At 37.7% G+C, this 20,857-nt stretch overlaps 1 protein-coding gene and 1 long non-coding RNA gene across 2 annotated transcripts; one reads left to right on the forward strand and one right to left on the reverse strand.

Annotated features, from left to right (window-relative positions):
• Nucleotides 1-43: 43 nt before the first annotated feature.
• Nucleotides 44-15,143, reverse strand: RDH5 (retinol dehydrogenase 5). Its single transcript, XM_072409022.1, has 5 exons — nucleotides 14,915-15,143; nucleotides 5,029-5,358; nucleotides 3,437-3,695; nucleotides 2,237-2,400; nucleotides 44-823 (listed from the first exon to the last, which is right to left on the reverse strand). The coding sequence occupies exons 2-5, from the start codon at nucleotides 5,339-5,341 to the stop codon at nucleotides 600-602; spliced, it is 960 nt and encodes a 319-aa protein (XP_072265123.1). The 5' UTR covers nucleotides 5,342-5,358; nucleotides 14,915-15,143; the 3' UTR covers nucleotides 44-599.
• Nucleotides 13,325-20,368, forward strand: LOC140329038 (uncharacterized). The gene is made up of 2 exons (XR_011920394.1): nucleotides 13,325-13,430; nucleotides 20,069-20,368. It is a non-coding gene; the product is annotated as an uncharacterized lncRNA (long non-coding RNA).
• The last annotated feature ends 489 nt before the right edge of the window (nucleotides 20,369-20,857 follow it).

The raw sequence follows: 20,857 nt of genomic DNA on the forward strand, positions 1-20,857 counted from the left end.
GTATATATGAAGAAGAATTTATTAAGCTTACAAAAGACAAAACTGAACGTTATGCATCATTGTTTATTTTACCACAATAAAATACCATAACCACAATAAAATGGTCTTGCAATTTTATTTTATTACAAAATTACTACTCTGGTACCAGTTATACACAGAAAGGATATAGATCTATCCAAATGTTTTAAATCGAGGGGATAGATGTGAACTATTAGGTATCAAGTCATTTGACAGGATCAATTTATTTTCTATTTATCTAGAAATATTGCATCAAACACAGAAAAGACCATTTACTGCAGTTCCTCCAATGACTTGGACAGTTGGTGAATATAATGTGATTGAGAATATTGTTTATAGGTGGAAATGATGTCATTTAGGACAACCAGAATATCCTGTAAAATCGGTCATCCAGCTATAAAATAGCTGAGAATCGAGTCAGGCTTCCTTCTTTCTTGACTTGGTGTAAAACCTTTAGTACCACAGTAGATATCATATGATTTCAGTACACAGTTAGCTCGGTCCATTAAGGAAAAGAGGACATTCAGAAATTACTGTAGTATCTCCAAGATAAAGGATTGGAAGCGTCTCAAGAATGTGTTCTAGCTCAGTCGCTGTTCTGGTTTAGGAAGGACGAAAGCAAGAATCTTATCCACAATGAAACTTGGCATGTAGGAAGCTGGTAACCAAACCAACTTTGCATCCCAGCCTGGGCTATACCTTGTACGAGGGTATCTTGCTTGTAAGGCGTGTTCAATGCATTTAGGCACTTTGGAGATATCAGGATCACAGATAAAGTTCATGATCAGCCTTTGGACTTTCATATCTAATAATAATTAAAAAAAAAAAATCAGAAGATCTTTGTTAATATTTGAGTTAGTCACCCTCATGCATGATGTAACAGTCAGTGGTTTTCTTTGCCAGCCATGTACTCCCACACTTCTCTAAGGATTAACGATGCCTCCCACAGCCCTGGATCTCAGGGTAGGAGTGTCCATACTTGTCCTTACCAAGATTGCTGGACCTGCACAACTGTTAATCTGATTTGAAGAAATACTACAGTGCTTCCAAACCTCACCTCAAGTCTAACCAACAAGTGTTGGTTGAGCATAAGCACAGACTTGACTGAAAAACCATTGACAAAGCAAAGATTCATGTTATTTGCTGCTTGCGTCATGTACCGTACCATATAAGCATGATTTTTTTGGGTGGAGTCATAACACTGTAGACTCAATTTTTAATGCAAACATACTAGAATAAAGATTCTTAGATTTGGGGAGAAAAAAAATATTATAATATAAATATTACAATAAATAATAATATTGCTGAAATAATCTATTTTTCTGTTAAATTTTTTTAAATTAAGATGTATTCATAATCAAATATGTTTATAATTTCTGATTAAAACTTTTTTATGCTACAATACTTGGGAAAGAATGTAATGTCATCTGTCAGTGATCTACATATATATATATATATATATATATATATTATAAATATTAACAGGGTTCTCCCAGGCCCTTTTAGCTGGGCGCACCACCCGGCACTTTTCAGCACCCACCCGGCTGTTTTTGGGTGGTTACTAAAGAGTTTGGTCACAATACAGGGGCTGTCACCCACCTACATTTTCTTCCCACCTGGCTTAAAAAAATTTCTGGGTTGAGCACTGTATTAACATAACCAGTTCTGCAAATTGGATTTTTCCACATATTTCTCAGCATATTTTATGAGAAACAAACCAAACAGAATGCATGGCTTCCATGAATCAGAATTTACTGTAGATTGTCCTTGGCCAGTGATTCTCAACCAGGGTTCCTTAGAGCTTGCAAGGGGTTTCAATGAGAGATCTGTGACTCTCAAATCAGTTAAATTGACACCAGTGATCTTTTTGGCCACCTAAAAGAGCGGTATTCCTCCCATCGGGTGACAATATAGGAGGCAATCTTAATATTGACCATCATACTAATGTACTGTGAATATAGTAATTATAGTAGGGGTTCCCTGAAGACCCGAAAGTTATTTCAAGGGTTGCCTTATGTTAAAAAGGTTAAAAAACACTGACCTACACTGTAAATAAAGTGGTAAGGTCTATTGGTCCTATGCACTTTATATTTTGACTGCACAAATACAAATCCGCATGCTTCATAGGGCTGTGTAGCTGCTGTCTGATCATACATTATACATGACCCCAGGATTACCCCTGTATTTTTGAGTAATAGGACATTGGTTGGAAACATACACTTTTGGTAATATGCATCCCCATAGCTCCTTCGTGTCTCCGGGGGCATTTGGTCCCAAAGCTGCTGCAGAGACCTTTCAATGGAATCCAGGTTGGTAACTGCCGTTTTAAAAAAGCCAGGCTCTATAATACAGACTTTAACACCAAAATGTTGCACGTCCCGTCTGTAGAATAAAAAAAATAAAAACAATGATGATATTCTAGAAATCTCAGCCGGTAAACATTTACGTAAGACAATATTTAGATATTCAATCAAAAACAACATTTGTGCCTTGAATTTTTTTATACTGATTTTTTGGTTTCCCAACAACACTGGGTAGATGTGTAAATGATATTTTCAAGAAAACAAAAAACACCTAAATGTCTTCTATTTCTATATCTTCTGCGATTGGAAAGGGTTAGATTTTTGGCCAGCAAATTGAAAATGTTTGGGTGCAATAATAAATTCAAGAAAAATATACAGTACATTCACATTTCTCTATGTACCCCGTTTCCAAATGCTGCAATACACAAAAAATATTGCAGTAGAAATCCAGTGTGTACCTAACCTCCTGAAGGGGTAAAAAAAACAAGCTCTGCCCAATTTTCTTTTGTTGGAACACCTCCTCTCCAAAACATGAGAGGGAGCCCAGTTGTCATGTCTGCCAGCTTTGCTAGACAACACTTTCTACTTTGTAACATTGTCAGCTCACTACAGATAGGTGTGATCTCATTGCATTACTGGTATATCAACATAGACAAATAAGAATACCAAAACACAGGGAAATGTGCATGTATTGAACAGATGTACTTATTCAGTTTTGGTTTTTTTCTCAGATTTTGTACTTTAACATACTGATCATTGTAACCCTCCGTCAGTACTACATGATCTATGTAATAAGAAATAGAATATTTCTAAAGTTTTCAGAATGATGCCCAATAACATTTTACCAACTCAAAGCAACCAATCAAAAATCATCTTTTTTTTCCCATCAATAAACAATAAACTGAATAAATCATATTGCAAAAGTGTAATTGGTTAGACAGGAACAGAACCGGGAAATATGGCAGGCTTGTGTGGCTCCTGGAGCACGAAAGTAATTAAGTAGCAATTTTTTTAACCGACCATTTCCATCTAGAACTACAATAGAATTTTGGGTTGACTAATCGTTTAAAGGCTTTTATGTTAAAGTGTATTTAGTAAACTCAGTAAATGCTTACCTAAGGCTATCAGAAAAAGCTTCTACGGCATATTTAGAGACGCAGTAACCTCCTCCATTGGCTGATATCCTCCCAAGTACACTGGCCATGTTCACAATCCTGCCCCGTGCCTGCTTTACCAGGGGTAGAAAACCTAATGTCACTCCAATGGTGCCAAACGTGTTCACCTCCATAACCCTCCGATAAGACTCCAATGTCATCCATTCAGTAGGGCCTATCGGGTTTGCAATGCCTGCATTGTTGACTAGTCCATGAAGACCTATGAAAAATATAAATACAATTGTTGCCATTAAAATGTAGAATTTAGCTCAGTTCTGGAACATTTTTGTTCAAGAACTCCACTTTTCAGCAACTACATGGATAAATGATGGGGTGTTTTAGGACTGGTCTTCAAGCCTTCTACTCCACTTTACTGCAGTAACCACAGGTAATATTTCATAAAGCCGAGCTCCAGCCTTACCATTAGTCTTTCACAAATGTAGACTCCTCTCCTGTACTGAAATTACTCTGATTTTACTGCACACAATGTGCATTAGAGGCTGCAGAAAGGCAATTAGAACCTGCATTATCTCCTGGCAGATGGGTTTCCATCTAGCTTCTTGCTAAACTGTCCCTTTTCATTCATTGGGTTTAGGTAATTGCCAGATATGGCAACATTGGAACGTGTAAGAAGTGGGGGGGGTAATGAGCAACGTCAGGTGGAGAATAGATGGATAAAAGCGATGCATCTAAAAACTTTGGTAAATATTTTTGGGATGTATCTTTTACTCAGAAAAGTGGTTATAAACGTTATCATAAAAGTTTGAAATGTCTTACTTTTTAGGGTGTAAAGCATTTATAGCAATCTGTTTTTTTAGGGAGAGAATCTAATACTACGTGTGTTACTTGTATACTATTAGTGTACAGCAGTTGACCGACTTCGTTCATGAATCCGTTCCGACTAAAGGAGAATGACCACTATACAAGTCAAGGGAGAAGAGCACAGTAGTCCCGTTCTCTCTTTCCCCCTCCCCTCTTCAGCAGCTGTGGCGCTGTGTGTGCAGTGCTCGTTTGTTCATCTGTCATTCTGTCGCTAAAAACAATTACGAAAGATCATTTCCAGAGATGAAAACTGCACGTGTGCCTTAGTCCTTTTTTAATAAAGAAAAAAAACTTTTAGATAGTGTGCTTCATTTTTCAGTGGCCCTTGTTCTAAAAACACCAATGCAGGTATTCACCCCTTCCAGGTGGGTCACATAATGCCACAGTGGCTCCTTGCAGCAAGAATTTACACATTCAGAAGGGCATCACATTAGCACTGGGCAGAGAATAGAAGAGAGCAGGTTGCTACAAAGGTAAGTATTAATGGACCCGTTTGATAACAGTCATATATCTCCTTTCAAATGTAAATTGCTAAAATATAAACAACAATAATATAAAATAATAATATATAAAACAATATAAATAATTTTAATTTAGAAAACTTTAACTGTACATATGTTATAATGTAATTTCACTTAGTTTTTTACTTTATATTATTTCACTTTTTCCTTCTGCTTCCATCTGTGAAGAATAAGAGAATTATTGCACCATTTTAGACATCTTATTTTTACCTTTACTTCCCACCTCTGCTTTCACCCACTCCACAGCCTTTTTGATGCTTTCACAGTTGGTGACATCCAGCAAAGTGGTTTTCAGCCCCATAGGACATGCTTTTTGCAGCTCATCTGCTCCTGACTGTGTGAGGCATCCTGCAAGGACATGGAAACCTTTTCTGTTCAGCCGCTTGGCCAGCAGATTTCCGAAGCCCGTGTCACAGCCAGTGATAAAGACATGTTTGTCTGACAGTCGTGAAATGGTCTGTCGATCTCGCAGAAGCCATGCGACCGCCCATGCAATGACGATAAGAAGCACAAAGCACCACATGGAATCCCTGTATAGGCCTGCATGTAAAAAATAAAGTTGATTTATATAATGCAACAATAAAACAGTATTCCTAAAGCCAAACCTGGGGCCAACACCTAAAAGGATGAAATACATATATGGGTCTGTGGTTACTGCCAAAAAAAATTGTGTTTCTGTCTATACAGTCCTGAGATTTACACAGATCAAACACATAGCACCGTCCTGTCTGGCAGGGCAGGAGACCTGATTTTTTTCTATACAGCAACTTATTAACAATTACAGGTCTTAATCGTTCTCCAGTCAGTGATTGAACAGTAAAACGACAAGCCACCTTATTATAAGCTAATCTCTGTCATTCTCTTATCAGAGAGTTCCTTATGAGTACATGAGCACTAATTGGCTTTTTTTCAGTCAACCAGTCTGAGTTCTGCTGTACAGGGACTGAAGATTTAAATCAGGACTTAATCCAAAAATTAAAAAAATTGCAACCAGGCAGGTCTTTTATTGCAGAAGGGACATCTGAAAAACTAGAATAAATTCCCTTACTTGCCTGATTGCAATTTTTTAATTGCACTCAACTGTCCCTGTTCCGTTGCAGGGGCCGCTATCTTCTTCCTTCTCTTCCTATGTTTCAATATTCGGCCATATTGATTGGCAAGGTCAGGATGATGTAACTCCAAATCCATTTAGTTGTGGCAGTCGCATGGGGAAGTTGAGATGCGCTGGGTACGGTGAGCTGCATTTGTGTCACCTCTCCCATTCTGCAATAAAAACTTACCTGGTGCCAAATTTTAAAAGCTGTCTGCACATACAAAATACTAATTGTACTAAACTTTTGCTTTAGCTGTGTCCTTGATATCTAGGTTGACTTTATCTTTAAAAACAACAATATCCCTCCTCTATATACAGTGAAATAGTGTTCAAATTTTTTCATGTTTCTTCACACCGCTCCCATCTTATGGGTTTGAGTGAGACGCCCCACTGCTTGAAATGTGGTGCAGCCAATGCAGATTTATTTCACATGTTCTGGGGCTGTCCCCTAGGTAAAAGATTTTGGAGGCTGGTGGTGCGGTTATACTGAACCACCTGGTAACATACCTCCCGCTTACTCCTACCTGGGCTCTGTTTGGAGTTTTGTCTGAACAAGTCCGGGTAGCCAAAGGATGAAGCAGACTCCTCCCAATTATATTAATGGTGGCCAAAAAGGCGATTGTGCAGTGCAGACCCCCCTACTTTGCAATTATTTTTAGTAAAGCTTAGACACATCTTCCATAGACATAGCATAGAAGCCTCAATTCACAAAGATTTAAAGACACAACTTTTCTTTGAGCTATGGGAGTCATATATAAATATGTTACCACTGGCCACTAAACGGTGTATAATATCCACGTTTGGGCAGACTTCCTGGTATGTCACTTGGCTATTGGACAATGTCCCACCTGTAGAATTATGATGGTTTCCTAATGTATCTTCTATTGTAAGATTTTGTTTACCTGAATGTAATTGCACGATAATTGTTAAGTAATGTTGGGTTAAAGTCTGTATCTCAGTATTGTTTATTTGTTATTATGTGGTATGCGGATTCACCTGTGTTGTTGTTATGTTGTAATTGATGGTTTATAAATTCCTCTGTTGTTTGTTTAAAAAATAAATATTTATTTTAAAAAAAACAACAAAAATATGAAGATTTTTTAGGTTGTAGGGGGTGATATAAAAGATCAGAAGTTGCAAGTTCTGTTTGATTTTATGCAAGAGCTCAATAAGGCAAAGAGCATTGTGCAAATCTGAAAACCCCATTAGAATTCATCTAACATAACGTACTTTCAACAAAGTGGAATCTATTTGGCTGCTATATGTTACTTTAGTTTGTACATAGTCATGCAAATGCTGTAAAGCCTTACCAAAAAGCTGTATGGAGCCATGTAATCTAAGAAACCAACTTTTTAGAACAAATAAAATGTGATTTTCCGTTCAAAAAGCATCATATGTGCTAAATACAATGGTCCTTTATAGAGTGCACAGTGCATACATCATCTATATATCCCTTACAGAATTAAGCACATGATTACTGTGAAAACAACCATGAAAATCCATGTTGTCTTCTGCGTATTATGACAATTGTGTCTTGTCTGTCAAACAAACTCCATCCATTCAGAAGTCACAAGTTATTGGCTTTAGAACCTGAACAATTATGGACAACATAAAGTGTGATTATTTATGACACCGTCCGAAAAGAAAGTTAGTGTACATGGGAGAGAACATTTGTAATAATTACCGCTATTTATTCTACACATAATGTTCGTTTTTCTTTTCACACTTGTAAACTGAAGTTTAAAATGTATTATTTGTATAAAATCTCTGCTTTATAAACATTGTAGAATAACTTTACTTTTAGTAAAGTTGTCTTTTAATAACCCTCCTTACCTTTTGAATTCAGTTCATCTGGAGTAATACTTACCTTCTTCCCCTCCCTACGACTGGGTCCTGGGTGGCACATGTCTATTACAGCACCATTCATTTCTAGGAGAAAGTCATAGCTAGGGGTAACAATGGAGGCCACAATGAGCTCATCAGTTAATTTCTTTTTATATACATTTAGTTTATCGTACATTTAGTTTATAGTTTTTTTGCCAGTTGCAAATGCATCAATATGCATTGCAGATGAGCAGAGGTGTACCAAGCACCCCACGTACAACCCCAGCAAGGCAACCATGATAAATCAATATAAAAATCATATCTGCTTAACCCCACATTTTTTTTTCACTAGGCTTTATATTACGTAGGCTTTTAAATGAAAGGATGCAATAATTTTGGGGTTGGAACAAAAAAAGTTTATAGTTATAGAACAATTTTGGTATTGAATTTTTTAGAGGTCAAAAAGAAACAAGCAGGGAGAAAAGTGGTATTGGAAGGTATTGGTTCCAAAAAGGCGACAGTTGGGAGCTATGTACCCTGAGCTTCTGGGTGCAGAATGTGCATGGACTATTAGGATGTAGATATGTACTTGAACTGATACAGCCTGACTACATAACCATTTATGAATCCCTAATGACCATGCAGTTGCTTAGACCAGTACACATAGGCACTAACATGTTGGTTTTGCTTTTTATAAGGTTAAGGTGCGTTTTTAAACCTAAATGTGCCGCCATAAAAATGTTATGCTTCCAGTGAGGAATATCACAAGACATTATGTCAATTATGTTCCATCAGTTATGTTGCTATTTTGGTGTTTGGCCAAATGGAAGATAACTATGATATCGTATGAGATTCACGGTTATGGTAAATGTAATTATGTAAGCAAAGCTTTCCATCTCCATTTAGGACCTTTGAATGGTTTATATAGGTATAAGGACAAGAGGAGGGTACTGTAATCTGCTTTTATCTCTATAAAGATATCTTTCAGCCTGACTGTGCTTTTGCATACAAAGCCAGCTTCATAAAAACATGGTCTGATGAGTTTGGTGTTGAAGACCTCAAACAGCCTGAACAGATCCCTGGCCTCGGCCCTACAAACACCTTTGGGAGGAATTGGAAAGCTGATTGTGAGCCAGTTCTTCTTCTTGAGGCCTTGGCATGTCATTGTTGTACTTTTGACCCTTTAAAGGCAAGGTTATCAAAAACTTCCTGAGGAATCAACATTGTTCTACATCTGTCTTTTGCTGTGGACTCAAAAAAAGAGGGCTTAATAACGTCATATTTTTACCAGGCGAATAAAATTAAAAACTATATGTGGTTTCTATTTTAATCTAATCTGCTTTACAATACCATGATTCACATTTGAGTGCTAGGAACTAACTCACACTTGTAAACGGCCAATATCGGTGAACAGTAGATATTTATTAATAAGGCACCCTTGGGTTCCAGGACCACAAGCACCCTCCTGTTGGTGTGCAAAGTTATGCTCCCAGACATCCAGGTCCCTATGTTAGCTGTTTAATGAACTGGTGCAGGAGCAAATAGAATAACTTTGTTTTACAAATAAAGCACAACACTATATGAACTTTGAGAAAATGTACTTAGCTAAATAGGGATCTGTAAACTGCAATAATAAAATGTTCTGGGGGATAAAATAAATTTTAAGCTCCCGGAAGAACCTATTTTATAAACTTACTCAAATGTTCTCCTTAGTTGCTGTCAGATCTATGCAGAAGTATGGATTTATTTTTGGTTCATTCCTACAAATGAAACATTTCCTGTTCATGTTTATTAAAGGCAGCCTTGGTATATTGGTCTGCTTATATCATAATCCACATGATCTGAATGTGACTTAGGTCAAGGTTTTGCCATTTTTTAATATCATAGTTGTTTTTTATTTTAGCTGTTGTGTTAATGATTTACTCTTGAGCTTTAAAAACCTGTCATGTGACCTAAACTTCTTTTCAATGGCAAATAGTTGCTTTATTAGTCTAATCTCAGGTTTCATAATGTAATTTAGAAATCACTTGCCTCTTAACCCCTTTACCTCTTACCTCTCTTTAGCCCAGATGCCCAGCCAGTTTCCTTAACTATGATTAATTTACCCTATCATTATTACATTCTTTTTGAAGGGGATAAATATTTTTATTTCTGCCTTTGTTTTTGAGTCAGGAGGACAGGAAGTAAGGCTAAATCTATCTTAAGGAGCCATGGGTAGTAGTAAAACCCAATAGTAACTCCCCCACTCCAATTAAGAACAAAAAAATGTTTTTTCTTTTATCACCCTCATTTGTCATTATAAAAGTTCACATACTTTTTTCTTTCTTTAACTTTGTTTCATTTACACCACTTGGTCAGTAAAGGTATGGCAAAATCAATAATTATATATGTTGTAAAAAACTACTTTTTTAGTTCAATCTAAACACTGATCACACTTTAGGATTCATCCATGCAGAAAGTCAGATTATATGTAATGGGTGGAAACATATTTGTCTATGATCCTCCTGGGCCATTATTGCTGCATGAGGTTTATTATTATCTGCATGAGGTTTACTCATCCCAAATGACAGCCAGATCCAACAAATATGGATTCTTTTCCCATCTCATGCTGGATAATTCATGCTAAAATATTTTCATACTGGTAAAGCTTTTTATAGACATTTTATAGACTGTATTACCCCTCCCATATATTTATATATATTAGACCCACAAGTCTGGTGGTCTGATTTTTTGACCTTATCTTCCTGTCTTTGTGGATATTTAACTGTAGTTTGGAAACTTAATTCTCACTTAGCACAAACTAAAGAGATGAATTCAAGTCATGTACAAAATAGTGACAGCAATGATCACCTTAGAATATACAGCTAACAAGCATGAAAGAATCAATAATCCTAAAATGAGATGTAGAATATAAAAAAAAGAGCTAGTGCCATAAATAAAAATAATAGAAGACAGATCTGCAGGGAACAAAACTACAAATAAAGCTCATAAAACCAATACAGTTACTATAAAATGAAATATGACATCTCCAGCAGGCAGATGCATAAAGTATTGAATTAACAACTGTGTATGCAATTTCGGGAACCAGGGGCTGTAACGACAGGAAAAAAAAGTCAGCTTAATGTGCGTGAAGGTTCTCTCAATACTATTATAATCCAACAAACAAGAAAAACTAGTTTATTTAAGGCAGTCCAAATATCAATAATAACCAATTACAAATGATCTCCTAATGGGTCTGACTACTATTTTGAAAAAATATAATTTTCTACCTATGCAGACTAATCATCATATTTGTAACATTATATAGGAGGGTGGCTAACCTCTTTATATAACATAAAATTGATTTTTTTCTTTTAAATATATATATATTTTATCTTTTTGTGTAGGATTCCTCCGCTTTCGTCTTTATAGCTGCAGAAACCTGCAGCCTCCGGGGATACATACATCACATATCCCAGGAGGTTTTGGGCTGCTCGTTCTGCGTATGCCAAAGATCTGGCATGCCTCATAACAGGGTATTCTAGAACGTAAAAATAAATTATGATTTCAGACAGTTCTGTCCTGTCCTTGTCAGAAAGAAGTAGGAAGACAGGACAGCACAGGACCTACTAGAATCGGAATGTGAAGGATTGAGGAGTCAAAAGTTAAGGTAAGTGTTTTTTTTGTTTTTAATGAAAGTTCTGCCTTAATGCAGAACTGTGGCCAGGCTATGGATATTCTTATACATATATATCACACAGTAAAATAAACCCTCACCGATCCCTCCAGCTGCAGGCACTGAGGAGCAACTAACGTGTACACAGAAATGGGCTTTAACCATTATCTACTGTATACAAAACTTCTCATGCACTTAAATTCTCAAAGCAGGAACACTTTACTTTGCTTCCAGGAGCCACTTGTCATCTATCAAGTCTTCTCATCTCCAAAATAACAGTGCAGGTGGATAGAAAGATGGAAGATCAAAAAGAAAAAGGGTAAAGGTCCAGACCATGCTGTCTCTTAATAATTTACAGGCCTGTAGGCCCATGGAAGTGTTTGTTTTAAAATATTACGGGCCACTTAACTTTATAATGGGAGCTCACAAGTTCTGTTTTGAGCTTCCAGTAGCAAAGTATGCATTTTAAACTCTACATTAATAACAAAGTATATTACATACATGTGCACTGTGTATACTCCTAAAGCAATAGTCAATCTGCAGGCAGACAATAGGGGCTATCCCTACTTCTGTAAAGTCAGTCTTCAGCACCAGGGTCACATGCAGATTTATGGTGCTTGTTGTGTGGCCCTTGGACTCCAGTTGAGAGTAGTGGCAACATTTATTTGGAAAATTTAGTAACAGTGACTTCTACTAGACTATACTGTTCACTGTCTCCAGTCTCAAATCACATGTGTAGAATGTACACATGGTCTCTGACCATCGCCATGATCATGTGTATGACCTGACTTCTCTAGCATTACACAACCTAGAATTATGTGCAGCCCCTTGATGAAGACAGAGGCCCACTTATGGCCTCCCTATACATCAACTGCAGCTGTAACCTATCAGTTAGAAAAACCTAAAGGACATATTGTACAGTACAGCAGTTCGTTTAACATATACTACTCCTGTACAGCATGGAATTTTACTCCTTTTCTCTTAAACCAAATTAATGCACATTATTAACGTTTTGCACATAGCCCCCGTGTCCTGCAGGTTCACACAGTGCCCCAGTCCCTGGCACTCTCCCTAAGTTTTCTTTGTGTGTATTTCACATGCACAGGAATTTCCTCTTCCATGCTGATTGGCCAGACTGTCTGCTTTTGGGCTGATTTTTCTGCACACATAGTAGCTCTGCCCTGTGCACCCACATTGATCCTGCCCTGTTCCATCTACAATGACAATCTGTGCCACCCCATACCCTGCCATGTGCACCCACCAGGACACTATCTACCATTGTATGTTCCCCCAGTGTGGCTTTCACTCCAGTTTTCTCCCACATCCTTAAAAATGCAAATAGGTCCCCCAAAGTTGGCCTTAGATTGTGTGAATGACATGTGAATATGATAAAACATTAAATCGTGAGAGGGACAATAGGGGGCATGACTATAGACTTTATAAAGCACTGTAGAAGTTGTCAGCATTATAAAAATGCAGGTAATATGTTTTATTATATGCCATTGGATTTTTAAATATGATCCATTGTTTTAAAGTTTATGTGAGACTTTCCCTTGTGGTCCAGTAATATATTATTTTCTGGATACTGTGGCATATTTGAAAGATTGTAGCATATTTGTACATTGTATGCACAGTAAGTTTGGACGTATTTGTGCCCAATATTCAGCTTCATGTAGCCACCTCTACTGTTATCTGTCTTTCTACAGTATTAAGTTGCGCGGATTTACTATAGTTGTGAGGGCACAATTATCTAAATGTTCTATTCTTCTAACTATTGCAGTGTATGCTGCATTAGTTAGAAGAATTATTGTGTCATTTATTGTGTCTTAGCCGCTACTTCTACTAGAGGTCACTAGTACTTCAACTATTATTTTTGCTATATATATATAATTACTGAGATAGTTGTTTGTTTATGTTCTTTTTCAGGCAGCGTAGAGCTTAGAAGTTTTGTGGCTTCTTAAACAGGAAATCTCCTTTACATCCTCTACTGTACACCATCGTATTGGTTTCTGGTTCACTGAAAACATTCATCATACACAGGTCTGTGAATACAGATATTTTTTCATTGTCATGGATCTGTAGGATGTATTTTCTGTAGGTTTTATTTAGTTTTTGTGTTATTATTCTTTTGTGTCATACATCATGTGACAACACCTGTGCTTGCATATGAAACATTTCATGTTTCCTCTATTTGCTTTACCCACACAACATTGCAAAGCTTTTACAAGCAAACCTGTCACCCATGAGGCAGCTTTGAAATAATAAACTAATGCTGCAGAAGTCACTTAATAAATTCACACTGCCCTTGTTCACTAATTAGCACCACCGGTTCTATTTATACCTCCAGCACTTTAGCAGAAAGCTGCAGAAAAAAATGTGTAAAGCTGAAGGCTGCTCAGTGGCAGGAAATTATACAATATAGCTGTATCCCAGAGTTAATTTCATATTGTTATCCAAACATTGACACCAGCAAACACCTGCTACTCCATCTCTCTAGTTATCAAATATTTTTGACCTTTGAAGGAACTTTGTTTAGGCTAATAATGGTTACTCATTTCTAAAATTACTATAAATCTGGATTTTTTCCCTTTCAGTCACTGACCACACAAGAAATAAAGTTATTCTGAAACCAGAATTGCATGGATGTCCTTGGTCGGGAAGTATTGAAGCCCCTTGATCAGCAAGAAAGCTAGGCTACATTTTTTAGGAAGAAAGGGACAGCTTTTATATTTCTCCCATCACCAGTCTTCTATTATGTAGTAACAGTTGATGGTTGGTAATAAAATCTTGGGATCTCAAACACATATTGCAACTTGGGTATAAAGTAAATAACCCAATTGGTGCTATATGCAATATTACCATATGTTTCCAGTTCACAGAAGCACTGCTGATGGCCCCAATAACCCAATTTGTACTAAATTTGCTCTGATCCATCACCTTCATCATGGTCAATATATGGCTACCCTTGATCTACCTTGCCACACTACCATTGTATTCTTTGGGGGGGCATGGGTAAATTGCACATAGCCAAATGGTATTGCTTCCCTGACATATCCTAGATTATAAACTCTTCGGGGCAGGAAGAGTCTCCTGTGTCACAGTCTGTATTAGTCTGTCATTTGCAACCCCTATTTAATGTACAGCGCTCTCCTGACTCTCCTGTGTCACAGTCTGACAAACTCTCCTGTGTCACAGTCTGTATTAGTCTGTCATTTGCAACCCCTATTTAATGTACAGCGCTGTGTAATATGTTGGCGCTATATAAATACTGTTTAACAATAATAATAATACCAAAAACACAGGATTGCAATAAAAAAAGATGCATATACCTGCCTTATGTTTATTAAAGAATTCAATGACATTCAGTACACACATGATCACTACAATTATTTAGATCAGCAAGAATTTCACTTTCCTATTTCAGTTCAGTTTGTGTTTGTGTAGATGAGTTAAATATTACCAGGGTATTTTGTTAGCAGTGCTTGTCCCTTACATGCATCCTGCACATACATTACAGCCCCTACCTTCTCAGTCCCCTAGGCTTCTCCTGTGGGATGTACAGTATTTGGGTGTAGCAGGATCCTGGGTTCCTCTAGGCAGTTGTCACAGGCTAGATTACCAGAAACTATCTCCTTTTGTCTTGTCTTGGCTTGTGCTGTCTTCTGCAGTGCTGGTGGTGAAAACACAGACTGTTTGTAGGCAAAGTCCACCAGCTTTAAAGGAGAGATTTCCCTAGACTTACTAGAGGGGGTTGAGGAGGAGATTGAGCTGTTAACACTTAGTATAGCAATTACTGGCAGCTGAATAGACAGACATAGTGCATTATGTATGTCAGAGGCATCTGGACTGACATGATATGAAACCTGTTGCTGATAAAAAAAATAATTGGCTTATGTACAACTAAATGTTTGATTAAGCTAGAAGGAAATACTACCAGAGATACATTTTCATATGTCTCTGGTAACCTAGAAGTGCTAGAATGACAAGCAACTGCAATATCTATAACATGATATATGGATGATTGGTTTGTGAAATAAAACTGGTATTTAGCCTCACTTCTGCATTTAAGGAGCACCATATTTTAAGTTCATCTAGCAGATCGTTTCAGATATATTTACCTTAAAGATTGTTGGTATTTATTATCATTGTGTATTTATATAGTGCTGACATATTCTGCTTCTCTTTTCACTATCCTATCACTTATATTAGGTGGTAAAGAACTTTGGCACTAAAATCAGGTCTTGCCATGCCAGAATAGGCCCATTATGTGGATGAGTTGTTTAATTCCCAGAACTGAATACAAATCAATTGGCAGGTAAAACCGTTTAAATATTCATATTATTTGTACCCCTTGCTGTTTGCCCAGAGTTCAGCTTTAAAATATTGTCCTATGTAAACCTCACCGTTGTTATGCTTGCACAATAACTTTTAGTTATTTTATATATGTGATATATGGGATATGTGAATGCTTTACCATGGCTTGTCCTTTAAAGACTCGAAATGGAACAAAAAAATGCATTTTAACCCTGCTTTAAATCCAGCAGGTTTCAACTTAATATTCTAAGTGGTGTTAAAACAAAAATGTTGGAAATTATGTACAACACAAGACCCTAAAGAATCCCTGAAAGCTGAACCAATCTTAAAATAAAAAAAGCCCATATACATTTACTTCCACAGATCCCTCAAACCCTCTGGTGCTGTCATCAATTGGGTCCCGCCCTGTTCTGGAATCCACCTTCATCCTGGCTTGTAGGAAGTGCAAGGCACCGCCATCTTCATCTGTCTTCTTTCTTATTCTGGCTATGTCACCCAAAACCGAATGGCGCAGGATCAGGTGACTTGGGCTGCTGAAAATGGAAAAAAAGTGTGCCAATGCCACTGCCCATGCGTATAATCAGCAGAAATTGCAGAACAAAGCCCCTTCTGCTCATGCCCGATCTTGGAGGAGCAGCCCATGACCTCCTGAGATACATAACATATGGTATACAAGACAGATGAGGTGGGGGCTTCCCCCTTAAAAAAAAAAGGAATTTAGTAAAATCAATCAATGTTCAGACTGGCAGTGAAATTATGGTGCCGTTACCGCTTCCTCACACCCTGAACTGTTTCCCCATGGCCTTCAATAGAGAATGGATAGAGTTTAGTTTAGTATGGCCCTCTGCTGACTGCTGGTAAATGTTCACGGTCCCAGGAGCCACAGTTTAATGTGTGGTCTTACCAGCAGTCTGAGACTGTGGGAACAAGTGTTCTAGGATGGCACCCAGAGGCTGGCACCTCTCTGAACAACTGTCTGCTGCTCATATTCATTCTCAATTAGTCTACTACATGTGAAATGCTCACTCTAAGTGTGTTGAAATGAGAAAGTATTCAGGAAACCTGTCATGAAACAAATATGCTGAAATCTGGAAAATGCTAAATTGCCTTCCTGCCGATAGCCAGGTTGTTGACCCGCTGGCTTTTGTACTTTTTGATTCACTCACCCTAAACGGGTCCTTTTATATTTATTAAAAGTTGAATGTTTCTGTATACTATACTCACTTCCATGTTTGCTCAATTTAACTTTGCATTGCACCTAATGAAGCATGCAGTGTTTACCTACCTTTAAACTAACAGAATAGCATTTACCATTATACAAATATGATTTTCAGTTGTGTGTTTTGCAAAACATTCACATGACCCAGTGTATTCAAAAGGAAGCTTTCCTCAGCCCGGTGCCTTGCCTCACACAGTTTCCTGCCTGCTAACTTCTATTGATTGCTATCTCTGGGTCTGACTGGTGTTTTCTGAGCTTTATCTTGTACTTTAACTTGTATCCACAGGGCTTTATCATGCAATGCTGTTGCTTATTCTTTTATACAGAATCCATATAAGCTTGCTATCCATGTTGAGTGGAATTACTACCTTCCTAATAAACTCTATCAACTTAACCTAAAAAACGCCTCTGGAAGTTATTAAGTGCTGGCACCTGCAGCAACTTTAAGTGATCCAGCTTTGGCCAAATACAAGGCCAGTAATAACACTTCTGGATAGTGCCAAAACGTGTGTGCTCCCTCCTACCATCAAGGCACCATCATTGACCTCATCACTGTGATGTGCTCCTTCATACCAACATAAATGCAAACCAGGCAAAAGGACTAAACACCTTTGACAACTAAAGCCTCATAGCTGTATATCTGCAGTGGGAGATCTAGGGCACTGCTGCATCTGACTGCTAGTAAAGTGGAGTAAAATTTGTTGGTCATTCGTATGCTGTAAATTGTTTTCCTTGCCGGAGGTTTTACGTTCATTACTTACACCTCTGTATCATCTTGTAGTATCATCCAGTGACAGACATAGGTAGTCAACAGGTTTCTGACTGCTATGACTGAGCACTGTTAGCTGGGAGGTATAGGTATCAACCAACCTGACCTGGTGATTGATTAAACATTCACTCTGCAATTCCCCACCCAGCCTATCAATCACTTCCCAGTATTTTGTCAGGTTTAGACCATATGCCTCACTGCCTGTAATAGTGATCAGTTCCTGTCCTGTTGTGGGTGCATTATTGTCTGATACTTGTTGTACCTGACTTTGCTGCCTGGACTGACCTCTGCCTGTATTCTGGCCTTTAGATACCTCATCTGGCTTTGCGTATGACCTCAGCTATGTTCTCTGAACAGCTCTTAATTATTTGGACTAATATTGCCCTTGTGGTCACTGGGGGTCTGACTACTTAGTGGGCTAATCTTTTGCCAATCCAGGTCCCCCTGGCCATTTCTGAAGGGTGGATGACTGTTGTAACTATAAGTTCTAAATTTTACAGGAAAAGACTGTGGTACACAATTGGATTGAAATATGCTAGTAGGTGGCTATAGATCTCGGTTGATTCCTGAAGAAGCAGTCTGGGTTCTATGAAAAATGAGAAAGAAAAATGTTAAACTAATTGGTTATGGAAGTACAGTCGCGATACAACAGAGTTGTGTTTTAAACTAATTTATTATATTTTATTTTGCTGTTGTGTTATTAATGATATTGATTTTAATTGATGAATAATGCCTTAAAAGTCCTGTTAAAGATTTATCTTTGTGATGTTTAAAGGGTTATTAAGTTTGGTATGTGGCTTTGTTATTTGTTATGAGGATATAGAGGAATGTTATAATGTTTTCTGGAGCATTTCAATGATATCTGGTTGGAAGCATTCCAGGTAGATCCAACCAAAACCAGGGACAACTAAGAAGTAAAAATATACAGGTAGATTTGATTCTGGAATAAGAAAGAGATGAAAGTTATGTAAATGACAAATGTTAGAATAATGGTGAATACAGTTCTGAAGAAAGGGCAGTCCCTACAAATGAGGAACAGTTATCAGGTAAGTGCATGACAAAGGTTTTACTGGTGGTACACCACTGATAAAAATTTGGGAAATATACTCTATAGATACAACATTCAAAAATTACCAAGTAAATTATTAGAATTACCTCTGGAAGCTTGGAGTGTCAAAGGGATTAGGCATAACAAAGTAGAGATTACTGGACTGTACTGGAGACAGATCAATACATCTGGCAGATCAATATCAGTTTTACTGACACATCCATGGAAATACTGCAATGCAATCTACACCTGTGTGTGAAGCTGACCTTATAGAGAACAAATTATCTATGCATAGGAGGCTTTTAAAATTGCTAAATGCAGAAAGAATTATTTTTATATTGAAGACTCATTTATAGGAGGTTTAGTGCCATGTGTAATTGGATGGAGATATCACTATGACAAGATCCAATAAGTGCGGGTACAACATTTTGATAGGTGTCTCAAAAGCAATTGCTTTTCTGTATCAGCCTTTGATACTGTTAACCATCCATTGAAGAGGTGCTGTCTGCCCTGCTGATAAATGGTCTCTATCTTCACGAAAGCTTGCTTTAATCTGATTTAACCTTTCTGTGCACTGGATTTCATATTCAAAATTCTATTCACAATTTTAACCTTTTCTCAGCAACATCACAAAAATGTCAACCATTGTTTAAACTGCAAGTGAAATGCAGCACATAATTAAATATCCCAATGTTATTTCAGGTCATTTCCTAAAAATAATGAGTTTTGTGTATTTGGTTGTGAATTCAATAAAAAAATAATACTGACCATGCATCCTAACATGCCTACTTTTATTACTTGGGCTGTTAATTTGGTAGTACAATTGTGTGTTATTTTAAATAGTAATCTGCTCCTTAATACATACACACATGCAATTATAGTCATTGGAAAGGATCTTTCACGATCCTTTCCAACGACTAAGGACTGCACGATGCATGAACGAGGGCTGTACATTCGGCACCATTTTGCTGTATGGAGAGGGGAGGGGGAGAACGACGGAGCGGTACCCCGCTGTGCGCTCTCCCCATTCCGTTGCATTAGGATCGTTTATCGCTCATCGTCTGTTGATCCGCCAGGGCGGTAGTACGGACGATGGGCACTGTACACACGCCAGATTCTCTTCCGATATCGTCCCCGAGCAAATTATCGGGCAAGAACCATTGGACTTGTGTACATGGCTTTATTGTGCAGTGCTTGATAGGGCAGAGATAGGTTTGTGAGCCAGTTATTTTGGCCTTCTGGCCACAGAGCTTAGCATATATCTATGTATACTTCCTCTAATTCCTGCTATGTTTATGTCACCCCACTTGCCCACTTCCCCCACATAGGTGGTGGTGAGTGGTTTGCAGGTATGGACACAAGAACAAATAAGTTCTGCTCACAGGAGTGGGGAGGATGAATGGGAGGCAACCCAGCATCTTCCGGCCCAAGTCATTCAGCAATCCACCATGGAGAATCGGAAACCACGTTGAAGGAGCCTCTGTACACATGATGGACTTTTGAGCAAGATGATCATGACCTAGCATGGAGCTTGTATACGGCAGACATTAGACAAAGATTTAGCTAAAAGAAGATTCCCTGGTTTTGTATACTCCGAGAATAAATATAAATAAATGTATATTATTTCATATTATTCATTCAATATTTAAAATATATTTATAATTTTAAATAATAGAGGTAGTATTGCATGTATGAATCTGCTTCTGATGACTAGAGGTATCAGGGTCTAAAAGACTAATGTCTATGGTCCCCTTTATTGTACAGCATTATAGTAATACAAAAGTGTGTTCTAACATATAGACAGGAATGACAGATGAATGAGGCACTATGGTAAATGACCAGCTCTCATGTGACATTCTTTCAGTGTTTGGGTTTCTCCCACACTCCCAGCTCAGCTGCTTTGGTTAAACTTGCCCCCTGATGCGGATCAGAAAGAAGATTATCCGCACAGTACAATGGCAGAATTGATGCTCCCAGCCAATGGAAATGCACTGATAGTCAGGGGTGGACAGATCCAAATCACAAGTTTAGGAGAGATTACTGAATTCTAGGTATACTACACACAATGTGCAGTGTTGTCATTGAGAAAGTGAAAAGAAAGTGTTTAACTGTTACTA

The sequence above is a fragment of the Pyxicephalus adspersus genome, chromosome 1 (assembly GCF_032062135.1).
Source record: "Pyxicephalus adspersus chromosome 1, UCB_Pads_2.0, whole genome shotgun sequence".
In the NCBI taxonomy this organism is placed as follows: Eukaryota; Metazoa; Chordata; class Amphibia; order Anura; family Pyxicephalidae; genus Pyxicephalus; species Pyxicephalus adspersus.